A 15257-nucleotide genomic window follows, 5' to 3' on the forward strand; every position below is an offset into this window, starting at 1 on the left:
GACATCATTCTACTTACAAAGTTGTTCATCACACGTTATTGTTGTCAATTGTTTTTGTGTTAATGAAGATCAAGAGTAACAGAGAAAAAGATTAAAAAAGGAAATTAAGTATACTTTTACTTCTTCACAGAAAGATTGAAATTTGATTTTGTCCCAAATTTTAATATATTTTAATTTAAAAACCTTAAAAATAAATATATCTTTTCTTATCAAGCGTGTTTTTTATTTAATGTCGAAGTTAGAACGTATCAAAGATAAATAAATAAAAAATAACTCAAAATGTAACTAATTAAATTAAAAAAATTGTATTCATTTATTTTTAAAACTTGAGAATCAAAATAAAATACAATCAATTTTAGAAAAAAATGAATTTCAATATTAAACGGATTAAAAATATATATGAAAAATATGTTTTCTTTTATAAAAAAATAAGTAGAGAAGTGGTGTGAACAGATTGGGAAGTGTATAGAGAATTTATTGGTACACCCCAAAAATAATGTGGCAAGTTTTTATTATAGAGAGCAGCATGGAACTTTCATTGCCATTATTAACTGCGATGCCTGTGGAGATTTTATTGCCATTGCTGGAGCTGTAACTATCGCAGTGGGGAAGGAAGAGGCTGAAGAGTGATGAGTGATGAGTCTTTAATGCACTCACCAATGCTTGTTGTGGAATTCGAGCCCCCAAACACGCTATCATCATATCATCAGAGAAAAGCAACTTCACAAAAGTGTCTAATTATAAAATATTGGGAACCAGTTCATGAATAATAGTAGGTAGGTTTCATCTTTCCGCGTTTTGAAGTGGACTTTGGTTTCATCAACCACCAGTGACTAAAACCTCTTTCTTCCTTTATATCAGTACTTCACTTCAAGGACATTGTTCACTTCAGGTTCATTGTGTTGCTAACATGAAGGTTTCTGCTTTCTTTTCTTTGCTCTTGGTGGTTGGAGCAACTGTGGTGTTCTTCAACATCTTAATTCCTACTACTGCAACACCTGGTACACACATCTTCTTTCCTTTTTTATTTCAGAAAACTACTTAGATCTCTTCCAGTAATGCTAATCTTAGATTTATTCCTTTTTTTTCTTCCTTTTTACTTTGGATATCTTTTAAGAGTTAAGAGTATGCATGCATAGTGATGGCAGCTTCCAATATTCCACAAACTCTTGGAAAACATCTTCTTTACGATTTTCTGCAGTAGGCACTGTTTTTGTTACTCCTCATATACTAGTTAGTAGAAGACACTGATGATTTTTCCTCTTATATATCTTTATCTGCATTTTGATGTTGTGTGTGACAGTATAATTGAATCAAAGTATTGCATGCATCAACTAATATTACTTTTTTTAACTTTCTTCTATCACTTTGACTAAGGAGATATATCATGCAGATTATACTGTTGAGATTGTTGAGAACTACATGTATAATTAAATTAACCTGACATTTTTTTAATACCATCTCAGAATTCACAGGGACCAATTATGGTGATAAGGCAACACTGGTTGCAGTGAGCAGGAAACTGAAGGTATGAATGCTTGGACTTAAGAAGCTCTTGCCCTTGACCTTTCTGGTTAAAGAATCAACCCTAATTAACTACCTCACAAGTAAAACTAAGATGAATTTTACTTGCTGATTTTGTAAAACTCTGTGCACTAACAAGAAGAATAATCAAACTGTTGCCTTTGAAAAATTTCAGGAAAATGGAAAGAATGTTAAGAGTGGTATGAGCAAGAATGATGATATGAGTCGAGTGATTCTGACCGATTACTATCCCGTTGATCCACCACCAAATTCTAGACCAAAGGCATCTTTAAATCCTGGACCTATTCAGCATGGAAGCCCTCTGAATCCATACATACCAAAACCTTTACCTCCTGATCATCCTCCTAAACCTGGAGATTCTGACTAACTTTCTCATCTCTTCAACTATATGCTATGCTCACAAGAGGAACGCTATTCACACTCTTTTAACATATTTCTTTTGATGGGGAAATAAGAAATTGTTCAAAGTTTGTGTTGCTAGCATTTCTCGTGCTGAAAATAAAGATAGGACTCATTCTCACACGTTGTTTACTCACTTTTCTGTGCGTCTTTGTGCTAGTGTTGTGAAAGAACAGTTGTGCCTTTTAGCATCCTATGCAGTGGCCAATGTACCTACTTATAACTAAGGATCATGTCAATTTCTATTTCTGTTAGTTTGTGTTTGTGCAACTTCTGTATGTTTATTTTTCTTTTACATGATATATATCCTTTCTTCTTACGTGATGTGAATTTACTCTGTTATAGAATTGCATAGTATCTCATTGAAATTGAGATAGATTGTGCCAAATGGAAGCAATATATGGTATATATATATCTAGCAAGCTTAGACCCTTTTGATGACTATTACTTTTGACTGGAATTTTATGAATGAGACAGTTATTTTAGCTTTGGTTGTTTTTTTTTCACTCATTTTCCACCAGATATCAAGTTGGTAAGAGTTACTGAGAGAGAGGGAATTAGTAAATAAGAAGTTATAGCCTATTTAAACTCGTACCAATCTTATTTTTTATCTCCAAGAAAGAATTATATATAAATAGAGTATTTGATTAGTTTCAACTCATGTAATGTATACAAAAAATGTTTATGTTTGGAAATCTAAGTCTAACTTTTTTAAATGAAAACGTTAAGCATAAGAAAAAAAAAATCATAAATACGTTGTTTTAAACTTTTAGATGAAAAATGAAGATTTTTTTTCCCATGCAGCAAGGTTCCTTTTTATGTTCCCCAAAAAGCATAATGTGTCTTTTATTTACATGAGTAACACACTTTTCATTATGTGTCAAAATTCGGTTTCCGGAATGCGAAATTCTGACCACCCCATTTCCTTAATTCGGCCTGGAAACTAGTAGAAATTTGATTTTCTGAGAACCAAATTATGAGCTGGATTTTTTTTTTTGTTTTTTCAAAAAAAATGGAAGGAAAAAAGTGTATATATATATATATATATATATGTAAACATTATAATAAGTTGATATAGTATTGAAAAATGTATAATAATATTGTTAAATAAATAATTTGATTATTATTTTGTTATTGAAAGTTTATAAATTAGCAATTGATGATTTATAGTTTTGTAGAAAAATTAAATGCAATGTGTACATTATTAAATTTACATTTTAAAAATAAAGGAATAGATAATTGAGTTAAAATTTGTTGTTGAAGCACTAAAATGTTCAATTGGTTGGATTTTGTTAAATTATTGTTTTTAAATAATTATTTTGATTTTGATTTTTTGTACAATAGGAAATGGGAATAAAAATTAAGAAATGGAAAATGTATTATGAAATTGAAATAGGATTTGTAATACAATATGGTTTCTCTTTTTTGTAATATCTTTTTGAATTAGAGAATTTATAATAATGAAATTGAAAAGGATAAAATAGGAAATATAGTTACTCAATGAAAGCAATTACATCTAACACAATACAATTGACATAATTGAAACTTAAAAATTACACAAATGGATGTCTAAATCTTCTTGTATCAGGTTTTGGATTTGGATGTATCCAAGGTTTCACATCTTTCCATAGTTCTTCACAAGTTGGTATATATATATATATATATATATATATATATATATATATATATATATATATATATATATATATATATATATATATATATATTTTGTTTAGATGAATAGTTTAATGTATTTCTAAGTGTAGGGATGATGCAAATATGAGTCTATACGTTAAACTTTTTTTCGATGGTTGATCATTTGTACAATATCATTATCTGATTTGATTCCAATTGTATAATGGATAAGCTTGTTATTAACTACCCTGACTGGATGAAAGTAGTCAATTACAATTACTATAAAATAGTCCACACAATGTATTCTTTGGTTTATTTTTTGTAGAAGCTCATTCAAAGTGAAATTGTGGAGGATTAACATGGTGACAGTAGTGTCTGATCTAAAGTATAGGCTATAACCATATGGACTATTTGCGATGCTTGTCCGTTTCATAATTCCTCCACAATATAGCATTGTTGGTGACCATGGGATAGGGTTTGAGTTTGTGGAAGAGGATGAGGGAGTTGAGTGAGAAGACTAAGTATTTCTTTAGTCGAGGGTTTAGCTATAGTTGACGGTACGGCTGGGCAAAAATAACTGAATTGTACTGTACTTAGGTTAATTGTACTGTTTTAAACCAAAAATAACTGAATTATTAACAGTAAAATTAAACTGTATTGTTTTGTAGTTAAAGTTAGAAAAATTGTACTGTAAACAGTTAACTGTTCACATCCAGTGCACTGAACTGTGATTTTTTACTTTGTCTTCGATCCCGATCAGTCCACACACACTTCTTCTTTTTTCTCCACCGAGATTCAACCACGACCAAAACAGATCCTGTCTCCGTCGCCTCGCCGCCGTCGAAGGTTGTACCGCCGTCGAAGATTTCGCCGCCGTCGAAGGTTTCGCCGCCGTCGAAGGTTTCGCCGCCGTTGAAGATTGTTGCCGTCGAAGGTGATCTCTTTATATCTTTAGGTTTTCATTTCGCTTCTTCTTTTTTCTCCAATTCGATCATTCTAATCTTTTGGGATGAACCTGCTGTTAGGGATTTGTTCGTCAACAACTTGAAACCCAGTTGAGAAAGAAATCATGGCATAAAAGGTACTCTTCACACTCAATTTCTCATCTTTTCCCAATTTGCTAACTCTGGATGTTAGTAACAACAGTTTCAGTGATACCATTCCTCACCAAATTGCTAACTTGTCCAGAGTTTCTGAGTTGATAATGAATACAAATAATTTTAGTGGTCCAATCCCCATTTACCATTATAAGAGGCCTTCTTCCAGACCTATCCATCAAAATTGCTCCCAATATAGTAAATGGAACCTGTCATTCATTGTAACTGGTGAAGTTCAGACACAATAATGGTATTCACGCTATTGATTTGTGAGAAACTAGTGGAGGGATGAACTACCTGCATACAAGCATATGCTATGGTTCCAGCTTTTCCTGAAGAAAATCCTGCAAACTCAACAGTTGAAAAAAATAAGTGTGACAAAACAAACCGAAGAAACTGGTTTCTTCTGACTCTTCTCACTTACCAGCTGCTACAAAAGTCTCAGCTGTGTAGAATCCTATGCCGTTAATTCCAACAGATTGTTGACATGCCATTAACCCAACCCCAATCTGAAATTGAGACAAAAATGCAATTTAGATCTTTTGAGCAATTATGTTCATTGCCACTAGATTTCTGCAAGAGAAGTGTGTTACTTACAACCAAAGAGCGCACATATTTGCTTTGGAACAAATCCAATAGGTTAGTCTTTGGAAGGCTTTGAAAAGTTTCAATATAATCCTATTGAGCCAAAAAAAGAATTAGCTAAGGTCAAAAACATGTCAAGTTGTTTTGAAATTTCTCTGAAGGTTCTCAATCATCTTTGTATGTACCAGAATTTCAGCAGCTTCATGAGAAATATCCACATCTTTACCCCGAAGACTCCTTAAAGCAAGTTATACCCTTTTTGTATCCATAATTTGTTACACCTTAGCCTACAATTCAAAACTAGTATTAAGAATGAAACAGACATTCCAGTAACAATCAAAAGCTGCAAATCAATCAGAGTCAGAGTCAAAATTCAACTCACTTGCACTTAACTCTTGAAATTTAAATATAGAACAAGATAGGAAAGTTCCTAATATTTCTTCACCTGATTTGTTGTTGCAAGTCCTCCTCGAAAATGTTTGGGAGCTATTTCTACTATGTACACAGGAACCTGTTACATTATACATATTTTTGTTATATATACTATAGTGAAGAGGAAACATATATGAATAAACAAACATATTTAAGTTAGCCTAAACTTTATGAATGGAATAAGTGATTATCAAAATTAGTTACCACGTATGAGATAATTCCAATGCCGTACCCTGTGGAAAATCTTCCCAAGTCAAGGGAGTAAGAACTCTGCAATAGATAGAAAAGAATAAAAACCTATCTAGTATTTTGCCACAACTTTTCTTCATATGAGCACATATATGCAGAAAATGAATACCTTTGAGAAAAAGACAGCTAACCATCCTGTAATGCAAAAACCTGTTGAAATCCTCATAGCCTGTTTCACATGAACAGTAACAGTTTAATATGCATTATATTGTGAATAAGAACTGATCTTTAATATGAACTTTAAATAATATTATTACAGTCAAGAAATTTTATGTACAACATATCTGTATGTATCACATAGATACTATGCTAGGGCAGAGATTGACTTTTAAGATATAAAGATTACACTTTTACCCTGATTTCGGGTTCAGTACCAAACAATGTCTCTCTCAAAAATCTAGATATCCTCAAAGACAATTTACCAAACATATTTTGACAAATTCTATGCAAATTATAAGAGAAAAAAAATACTTGAATTAGATGGCAAGTTGTTAACTTATTATAAAAATGAATGCACTAAAATAGTTCTGTAAATCATCATTAAACATTGAAAGGCTTAATTCATGTTTATGTTACTGAAATTATGTATTTAAAGATTTGAATAGTTATAGAGCAGGATTCCAATATTAAATACAGAGAACAATAAATTTATCTCTACATTCTTTGCACAAAATATTGCTTGAGAGGCTTCTAGTGTTCCAGATGATTTCTTAAGCAATATGTTTTAGCATACATTATAACAAAACACTATTCCATGACAAATTTTCCAACAGCAACAGATATATTTTTATCAAGAGTGGTATGAAAAATACTAATAAGAAATACAAACGTATGTATAGATATAGCAAGCATAGGGAGGCAAAGGTTCAAAACCATACATACTATTTGAAAACAATAGAAAGGGTCGATATACAAGTAAAAAAATAAAAAATTGAACTTAATTTCAACAATTTGTATAAAAAATTTTCCTCTGCTGTCATCCTTTCATACTCTTTCTTCTTCTTAAATCGAAAGAACTTGAGCCATCTTACAACTACTCTTTTCCCCTTCAATCTTTTCCTATTTACTTTGGCATTGCCATCACCCTCATTACCACTTGGGGCCTTCTCAGAATCCTGATACTGTTTCTCTACAACCTTGGGATGTTTCAATTATGTTTCTTTTATTCTCACAATATTATAAACTAAAGCAAAGATTAAAAAACTCAAAAATGATAAGTAGTGTAATACAAGACTAGTCCTAGAAATGTAAAACAAGGTTTGAAATTAGTACCTTGTTTTTGGAAATGAGGAATTGGAGGAGAGAATGTTGTGGAATTGAATTTTAGTGAGAGGGCGTAATGCTAAAAGCCTCCACGCCATATTTCCCAACTTCTAAAAGACGAAAATGAAATTGAGTGCAGAAGAAACTACCACATGCTTGCTGATTTTGCCCTTATGCACAGAAGTGACATGTTAAGCATTGAATTGGTACCGTACTATTTCAATCAATTCTTCTATCTATATTTATATGTTTGGAATACGAACTTAGGTAATACGCACATAAATATGATTTGAAAGTTAGGTCTTCAAAATTGAGGCACATCCAGTGTATTAAGGGAATAAAGGAAATTTTTCCTACCCTTGATAATAGTAAGTGTTCAATGCATTTGTAATCTCAAATTACTTGTTCTACTTTGCCCACAATGTACAAATTTAGGTACAAATTTTAAAAGTCATAGCAACAATAAGTAGTGCATAAAAACAAAAATAGTTAAATTTAAAGCCACTACCTGTTGAGTCTTTGAACTACACTCAATGTAAGCTGCAGCACCTATTTGTTTCCTCAGTTCTTCCCCTTATAACCAATGTGACATGATTGAAATGCAGAAGTTTAAGAGCACATAAATGCTCTGTTGAAAACTGTCCATTATTAATAACTCCTAATAGCCTAATACAATGAAAACATGCATGTTCTACAATAGTAAAGCCACATACAAGCCTAAACAATAATCTAACAGCTACAGACTTAGGCTTTGTTGGAATATGGGCCTAGAAATATCATCTTTGGAAAAAAATTTCCATTTTTCAAAATTTCTTTGAAGTAAACACTAGGAGTTGTTATGAAATTTAACATGAAAAGTAGCCAATGGTCTCTTGGAACATTTCTTTTTTTTTTTACTGATATAAATATGTAATCAGGTTGGAGAAGATGAATTCAGGTTGGAGAACAAAACAATCAAGTTTATAAGCTGCAATCTTGGATCAGATGGATTTTACATTGCCAGAAACTGTCGAAACTCTCACACCAGCTACTTCTGGGATTGATCCTTTACCTCCTTTTATGGCTACATCATCAACTGAGCATAGTAAAGGTCGATCAGATGTGTGGGAGCATTTTACCAAACAAGACCCTTATTCTGAGAAGAAGGCTAAGTGCAATTACTGTGGTGATTTGATTAAATATTTGGCTGGAACAAGTGGGATGAGGAATCATTTGATAAGATGCAAGGAAAATCCAAATAGAGAAGCATTCAAAAGGAAAAAAATGTCATCATCAACTACAGAAGGGGCTAGTGTTGGCCCTTCACCAACAATTTCTAAGTTTGACCAAAATGCATCTCGAATGAAGTTGGTGAAGATGTTTGTGAAGTCCGAGCTTCCTTTTCGATTTGTGGAAGATGAAGACTTCCGTGACTTTGTACGATCCTTGCAACCACGGTTTGAGGTCCCATCCCGCACTACATTGAGGCGTGAAATGTGGGAACTCTATGAAGAGGAAAAAGCAAAGTTAAAAATTTTTCTATCAAAGCAGTGTGGGAGGGTTTGCTTAACTACAGACACATGGACTTCAATCCAAAACCTAAACTACATGAGTTTAACAGCTCACTTTATTGATGAAGATTGGAAGCTTCATAAGAAAATTTTGAATTTTTCTCAAACAACAGGTCATTCAGGGGAGCTCATTGCTAAACATGTTGAGGCTTGTTTGAATAACTGGGAGTTGAAGCGAGTCCTTAGTGTCACTGTGGATAATGCTACAGCAAATGATGTTGGGGTCCAATACCTCAAAAGAAGGATGTTATCATGGAATTGTCTTGTCTTAAAGGGAGAATATGTTCATATGCGTTGTTGCGCACATATATTAAGTTTGATTGTGAAGGATGGGTTAAAAGAGATAAAAGATTCAATTTCAAAAATTCGAAGTGTAGTTAAATATGTCAAATCTTCTCCAGCTCGATTTGCTAGATTCAAGGCCTGTGTTGAACAAGAAGGAATTTCTTATAGAGGTCTTGTCTGCCTTGATGTTGAAACCATATGGAATTCAACTTATCTAATGTTAGAGGCAAGCTTGAAGTACAAAGATGCCTTTGTCTTGCTAGATATGCAAGATAAGAAATTTGGTGCTGAAATGGCAAAAAGTAGTGGTGTGCCACTAGAAGAGGATTGGGAATATGCGAGGTCTGTTCTACCATTCTTAAAGATGTTTTATGACTCTACCATGCGGATTTCTGGTTCTTCTTATGTCACTAGTCATATGTATATGAAGGAAGTGTTTGGAATTGGTAAAAAGATTCGACAATATTCTGAGAGTACTAATGTGAGCATAAGATTGATGGCAATGAGGATGAAGGGTAAGTATGACAAATATTGGGGAAATCCCAATGGAATTAATATCTTATTATTGATTGCTGTTGTGCTTGACCCAAGGAGTAAGTTGGATTTTGTTAATTACTTCATTGACTATATATTTGAACCTAGCATGACCAGTGGATTGAAATCAAAATTATTGTCATCTTTAAAAACACTTTATGATCAATATCAAGGGGTTGAGGAGGGTTCTCAAAGTAGCCAACAAGAATCCCAACTAGATGATGAAGATGATGATCCTCATGGCATGAGCTTCTACCTAAGAGCTACAGGACGTAGATTTGATTATATATCAGAGCTTGATAAATATTTGAGAGAGGATCTTGAACCTTATACAAAGTCAGTTGAGCTTGATGTTTTACATTGGTGGAAGGTCAACTCAACTAGATTTCCTATCCTTGCAAACATGGCTCGAGAGGTGTTAGCTATTCCCATCTCTACCGTAGCATCAGAGTGTGCATTCAGTACAGGAGGAAGGGTGGTTAATCCTTATCGTAGTTGCCTAACGCCTAAAATAGTGGAAGTACTTGTTTGCACACAAGATTGGTTAAGAGGAACACCTTTCTCTATACTTTTTAATGAGGATCCTAAAGAGCTTGATGAATTTGAGCAAGGTGAGTTTATATGAAAACTTTATATATTTTTTGGTTGATACTTTATATGAAAGCCTAAAATATATATTTTTTTTTGTAGATATAACTTCTCAAGACGAAGTGGGACCTTCAAGTGCAATTAATTTAGATGATTGAAGATGTATTAAGATGTATTAACATTTTGATGTTGTTTATGGGAGAACCTACTGGAGAACCTATGTATTAAGATGTATAAATATTTTGATTTTGGTGTATTGAAGTATGAGGCTTATTTCAAGTATTATTTCCTAAGCACTTTCAAATTATAAACTTTATATTATTATTGCGTATTACAATCATATGTAATTAGTGCAATTCGGTTCAAAATAATACAATTCAGTTCAAAAACAGTGCAATTCAGTTCAAAAACAGTGCAATTCAGTTCAAAATCAATGCAATTCGATTCAAAAATAGTACAATTCGGTTCAAAAATAGTAAAGTTTATTCAAAATCAGTGCAATTCGATTCAAAAACGGTTCAAAAATAGTGTAGTTAAGTTAAAGAATAGTGCAGTTCAATTCAAGAATAGTGCAGTTCAGTAAAAAATAGTGCAGTTCAGTTAAAAAATAGTGCAGTTCAGTTCTGATATAGTGCAGTTCATAAAACAATTCAGTTTATAACAGTTCAGTACAATTCATATTATAGTGCAGTGCAGTTCAGTCCAGTTTATTTTTCAGAAAAACAGTTCAGTTCAGTTTGTCTGAACTGTTTTTTAGTTCAGTGCAGTTCATACGAACTATTTTTTAGTTCAGTGCAGTTTTTGGTAGTTCAGTTCAGTACAGTTATTTTTACCCAGCCCTAGTTGACGGTGAAACAACAAAAGCTTGGTTTTTTCCTAAAAAACCTTAGGAGGCATGTTACACCTCAAGAAAACATGTGCCTAATATCGAACCCCCACAACTCCATTAGTGCATTATTCAACATATCGATGATTGGCTGAACTCAAGGAAGTTGCTTGCATGTGTATTGCATTCAACAAAATGCATAAAATTTCACCAAAAGATTTAAGGATATAACTTTGAAGAAGGACTTTGTCAGCATGGGTAAGTACTTAAAATAAGATTTTTTATTTAAAATTTATTTTTTGAGTTTTTTTATGCAAAAGTATTATAATTAATTTTATTTAACTTTTACATTGTTTTTCAATTCCAAGTGATGTTTTTTTTAGAGATTTCATTTTCATTATATAGGAAAAGGTTAAATCATAACTTAGTTAATAACTCAACAATTCAATCAAGCCAAATTTAAATTTTTCATTAAAATATATATAGAAGAACTCTCAAAACCCATAAATTAAAAAATAAAAAAAATAAAATTGGACAAAAAATCCATATTTTTAAACCTAATACAAACTCAACGAATAAAATAAAAACAACACACAAATAAAAAAATAAAACATAAATGAAATATAAGATTGATACACAAATAACATGAGATTTAAAGAATGAAATTAATATATATATATATATATATATATATATATATATATATATATATATATTTATAAAGTCATGAATATAAAATAAAAGAATAGTAATCAAAATTTGTAATAAAGATTTTTTTTATCAAAAAAGAATTATATATATATATATATATATATATTAATATAAAAAATTACAGAATTTATTTTACTGTGTTCCTTTATTACAAAAGCATTTATCTATACATTTAAATTTAACAAAATTAGCTAATTATCCCTGTAAACATTTATTCAACTTTTTTTAACTCATTAAATATTAATTTTAATACTAATAAAAATTTAAAAAATATTAATAATAATTTAATTAAATTTTATTCTCAAACATAAAATTATAATTAATTTAATAGAAGTATATCGGCGCTACAAATATTATGGTAAGATTTTATTCTTATTAAATCTAATTTTATAGTAAATTTAATAAAGATACATTTGTAATAAAATAATTTTATAATTAATTAGTATAGAAATATTAGTTCTAAAAGAATTATTTTTAATTTTTTTAAAATATAATTTTATAACTAATTTAATAAAAAATAATAGTATTTAAAAAAATTAAATATTATCTTTTTTAAGTTAGGCCAGAGCTGATGTTTTAAGTGTTTTAGCCTTCAGTCGAGCAACTAATTTAGGTATTTCACCCTTGAGTCGATCCGCTTGTGGGGATGAAGTCTATGTTGTGTTGTATTTGGCGAATGAATATGGGTGTGGTTCTCTGTTTGCTTCTGGGCTCACTCATTTGTTTCTGAAAGATGCAAAGATGAAGATGGTTGTGATGAAGAAGCTATGATTGTCAAATGGTGTAAAAGAAAAAACCTTTTTTCCTTTCAAAAAAAAAAAAAAAACTGCAGGAGTGGTGTTAGCAGATTGGGAAGTGTGTAGAGAGAATTCATTGGGATAGCCCAGTAAATGATAGAGGGCAACATGGAAGTTTCATTGCCATTATTCACTCTGCGGTGCCCGTTGAGATTTTATTGCCATTGCTGGAGCTGTAACTACACCATTGGGGAACGAAGAGGCTCATCAGTCATCACTGATGAGTCTTTAATGCAGTCACTATTTCTTGTTGCGGAATTCGAGTACCCAAGCACGTTATCATCACAGTAAAGCAATTCACAAAAATGTTTAATAATAAAATATTGGGAACCAGCGGGCGGTGACTAAAACCTCTTTCTTCGGACAAGGGCTATATTATACCAGTGCTCCATTCCTAGGACATTGTCCATTTCAGCAGGTTCATTCTGTTGCTAACATGAAGCTTTCTGGTTTCTTTGCTTTGCTCTTGGTGGTTGGAGCAACTTTGATGTTCTTCAACATCTTAACTCCTACTACTGCAACACCTGGTATAGTACACATCTTCTTTCCTTTCTTATTTCAGAAAATTACTTACATCTCTTCCAATGATGTAAATCTTAGATTCCTTTGTTTGTCAAGTGTTTTGTTATTTATCACCGTGTAAGACAAGCTCGTCGGTTAAAAGACACATGGGGTGTTTTGAATTTTTGTGTTTGAACTAGTTATGTTTCTTTGTGCTTCATTCAGTTTTTTTTTTTTTTTTTTTCTCTTTGGAAGAGATAAGGGTATGCATGCATTAGTGATGGCAGCTTCCAATCCACAAACTCTTTGAAAAAATCTCATTCTTTTTTTTTTTCTGGTGTACGATTTTCTGCAGTAGACAAACTGTTTTTGTTATTATTCTGTTGATTGTTTTCTCGCTACAAACATGATCCACTAAGTTGAATTGAAACTTCGGACAACATGGTAGCGTTGCTCCAAGGATAAATTGATTGTATTAAGTATGTTACTGCTCATATATTAGTTAGTAAAAGACACTGTGTGTGACAGTATAATATAATTGAATCAAAATACTGCATGCTCGATTATTTTTTCTGCCCAAATTACATATACTTTTTTCAACTTTCTTTCTAACATTTTGACTAAGCGGATTATTTTGCATATTATATTGTTTATTGTTGAGAACTTAATCTATAATTAACATTACATTTTGTAATACCATCTCAGATTTCACAGGGACCAATTATGGTGATAAGGCAACAGTGATTGCAGTGAGCAGGAAACTGAAGGTAAGAATGCTTTATAATCCTTTAAAGGCCCTTGACCTTTGTAGTTAAGGAAGCAAAAACCTAATTACAAATGAATTTTAGTGGTTGATTATGTAAAACTAAGATGAATCCCTTTGAAATTTCAGGAAAATGGAAACAATGTTGAAAGTGTTATGAGCAACAATGATGATATGATTCCGACTGATTACAGTCCCGTTGATCCACCACCAGGTTCTAGATCAAAGGCCTCTCTATATCCTGATCCTATTGAGCATGGAACCCCTCTGATTCCATACATCCCAAAACCTGCACCTTCACCTCCTGGAGATTCTGACTAACTTTCTGGACCATTTGCTCATGCTCAGAATAAAGATAGGACTCATTCTCACACGTTGTTTACTCACTTTTTTGTGCCTTCTTGTCCTTATATTCTGTGTGCTAGTGTTGTTTAAAACAGTTGTGCCTTTGAGCATCCTATGTACTTATAACTAAGGATCATGCCAAATTTCTATCTGTTGCTTTGTGTTTCTGCAACCTATGTTTATTTTTTCTTTTAGCTTCTTATGTTTTTCTTATCGACAATCGCTAATTGTTAACAGGAAAATTGAATCCAAAATCTCTTTTCTCTAAATACATATTAGTATTTATTAAATGGTAGTTGTTGTTGAAGATAACCATCATCAGAAGTGAAAGCAAGTATGCATTCCATTGAAATCCAAAATTGATTAAGAATAATACCACATTTTTTGGGTTAAACTTGTTGAGTCACTTGGTGCTTAAGATAGAATTATTGTCTCTAATGTAGCTTGATGACTGAAATTTTTTGAGCAGCCAGTGCCACTAGGATTCCTACTATTACAAGTAAAGAGGTGCTTCAATTCATGTCCCATCAACTTTTTCTTTTCCCATTTCACTTTTCTTGACTTCCTAATAATACCTAGCATGTCATGCTAACTTGGTCTTCCAAAGATGTAACACCTGTACGTGGGAATGAATGGAACCATATAACATGGGACCAAGCAATACATATATAATAATAATCTTGGAAAATGATAATATCATTTTTGACTTTCATTTTTTTTTATTTTTTTTACATGATTTAATGTGGATAATTAATTAATATACTATTTTTTTTAAAGAATTAATAGTCTACATTAAATTATGTCAGACAATAGAAGATGAAAGTCAAAATATGATTTTTCAATAATTTTTTTAAGTCCTATTGGGTGGTACTTCAAGGAACAAATATTAGTTAGATGAAAAGTTAAGCTTTTACAAACCCATGATTAATGTTTGAAGTGTTTCTCAAGTGATGATTCTAGCCAGTGCAATTTTGTAGTGTGGGTTTGGTTAAATTTAAGTCATCATCAAAATATTAACATCACACGCTTTATAGTGGACCTCTCTTATTAACCAACCCCACTTTTTCTTCCCAACGTGATTTGATACTCTCCGTTTCTTACAATGTTCTCAACCAATCTTTTTGGTCAAATTTCTGTAATGCTTTCAACTTG

General features: G+C 31.8%; 3 protein-coding genes across 5 annotated transcripts; 2 read left to right on the forward strand and 1 right to left on the reverse strand.

Moving 5' to 3' along the window:
• The first annotated feature begins 651 nt into the window (after positions 1-651).
• Positions 652-2263, forward strand: LOC114195656 (uncharacterized). Of its 2 annotated transcripts, none has more exons than XM_028086201.1 (4): positions 652-776; positions 862-1001; positions 1476-1528; positions 1700-2263. In XM_028086201.1, exons 1-4 carry the CDS (start codon positions 763-765, stop codon positions 1910-1912), a joined length of 420 nt encoding a protein of 139 aa, XP_027942002.1. In that variant the 5' UTR covers positions 652-762; the 3' UTR covers positions 1913-2263. The 2 variants fall into 2 exon arrangements, with proteins under 2 accessions (XP_027942002.1, XP_027942001.1); XM_028086200.2 differs by having other exon boundaries at positions 758-776; positions 1467-1528.
• Positions 2264-4507: 2244 nt separating this feature from the next.
• Positions 4508-6371, reverse strand: LOC114195659 (sugar transporter ERD6-like 16). Its single transcript, XM_085665625.1, has 10 exons — positions 6297-6371; positions 6052-6111; positions 5898-5963; positions 5707-5772; positions 5585-5604; positions 5447-5498; positions 5274-5354; positions 5101-5185; positions 4974-5020; positions 4508-4885 (listed from the first exon to the last, which is right to left on the reverse strand). Exons 1-10 carry the CDS (start codon positions 6369-6371, stop codon positions 4700-4702), a joined length of 738 nt encoding a protein of 245 aa, XP_085521751.1. The 3' UTR covers positions 4508-4699.
• A 6405-nt stretch (positions 6372-12776) lies between these two features.
• LOC114195657 (uncharacterized) lies at positions 12777-14277 on the forward strand. Of its 2 annotated transcripts, none has more exons than XM_028086203.2 (3): positions 12777-13023; positions 13712-13764; positions 13890-14277. In XM_028086203.2, exons 1-3 carry the CDS (start codon positions 12933-12935, stop codon positions 14079-14081), a joined length of 336 nt encoding a protein of 111 aa, XP_027942004.1. In that variant the 5' UTR covers positions 12777-12932; the 3' UTR covers positions 14082-14277. The 2 variants fall into 2 exon arrangements, with proteins under 2 accessions (XP_027942004.1, XP_027942003.1); XM_028086202.2 differs by having other exon boundaries at positions 12803-13023; positions 13703-13764.
• The last annotated feature ends 980 nt before the right edge of the window (positions 14278-15257 follow it).

This window comes from Vigna unguiculata, chromosome 8 (assembly GCF_037176805.1).
Source record: "Vigna unguiculata cultivar grain cowpea cultivar isolate G323 ecotype 2 chromosome 8, ASM3717680v1, whole genome shotgun sequence".
Taxonomy (NCBI): Eukaryota; Viridiplantae; Streptophyta; class Magnoliopsida; order Fabales; family Fabaceae; genus Vigna; species Vigna unguiculata.

Bases quoted from the DNA above. Each gene is read 5' to 3' on its own strand.
- LOC114195656 (XM_028086200.2), top strand. The intron at 1,002-1,466 runs GTACACACATCT...ATACCATCTCAG, and splicing joins TCCTACTACTGCAACACCTG to AATTCACAGGGACCAATTAT. The intron at 1,529-1,699 runs GTATGAATGCTT...GAAAAATTTCAG, and splicing joins CAGTGAGCAGGAAACTGAAG to GAAAATGGAAAGAATGTTAA.
- LOC114195659 (XM_085665625.1), bottom strand. From the start codon at position 6,371: ATGTTTGGTAAATTGTCTTTGAGGATATCTAGATTTTTGAGAGAGACA. The intron at 5,355-5,446 runs GTACATACAAAG...TTGGCTCAATAG, and splicing joins ATGAAGCTGCTGAAATTCTG to GATTATATTGAAACTTTTCA. The intron at 5,021-5,100 runs GTAAGTGAGAAG...TTGAGTTTGCAG, and splicing joins TGAGACTTTTGTAGCAGCTG to GATTTTCTTCAGGAAAAGCT.
- LOC114195657 (XM_028086202.2), top strand. From the start codon at position 12,933: ATGAAGCTTTCTGGTTTCTTTGCTTTGCTCTTGGTGGTTGGAGCAACT. The intron at 13,024-13,702 runs GTATAGTACACA...ATACCATCTCAG, and splicing joins TCCTACTACTGCAACACCTG to ATTTCACAGGGACCAATTAT. The intron at 13,765-13,889 runs GTAAGAATGCTT...TTGAAATTTCAG, and splicing joins CAGTGAGCAGGAAACTGAAG to GAAAATGGAAACAATGTTGA.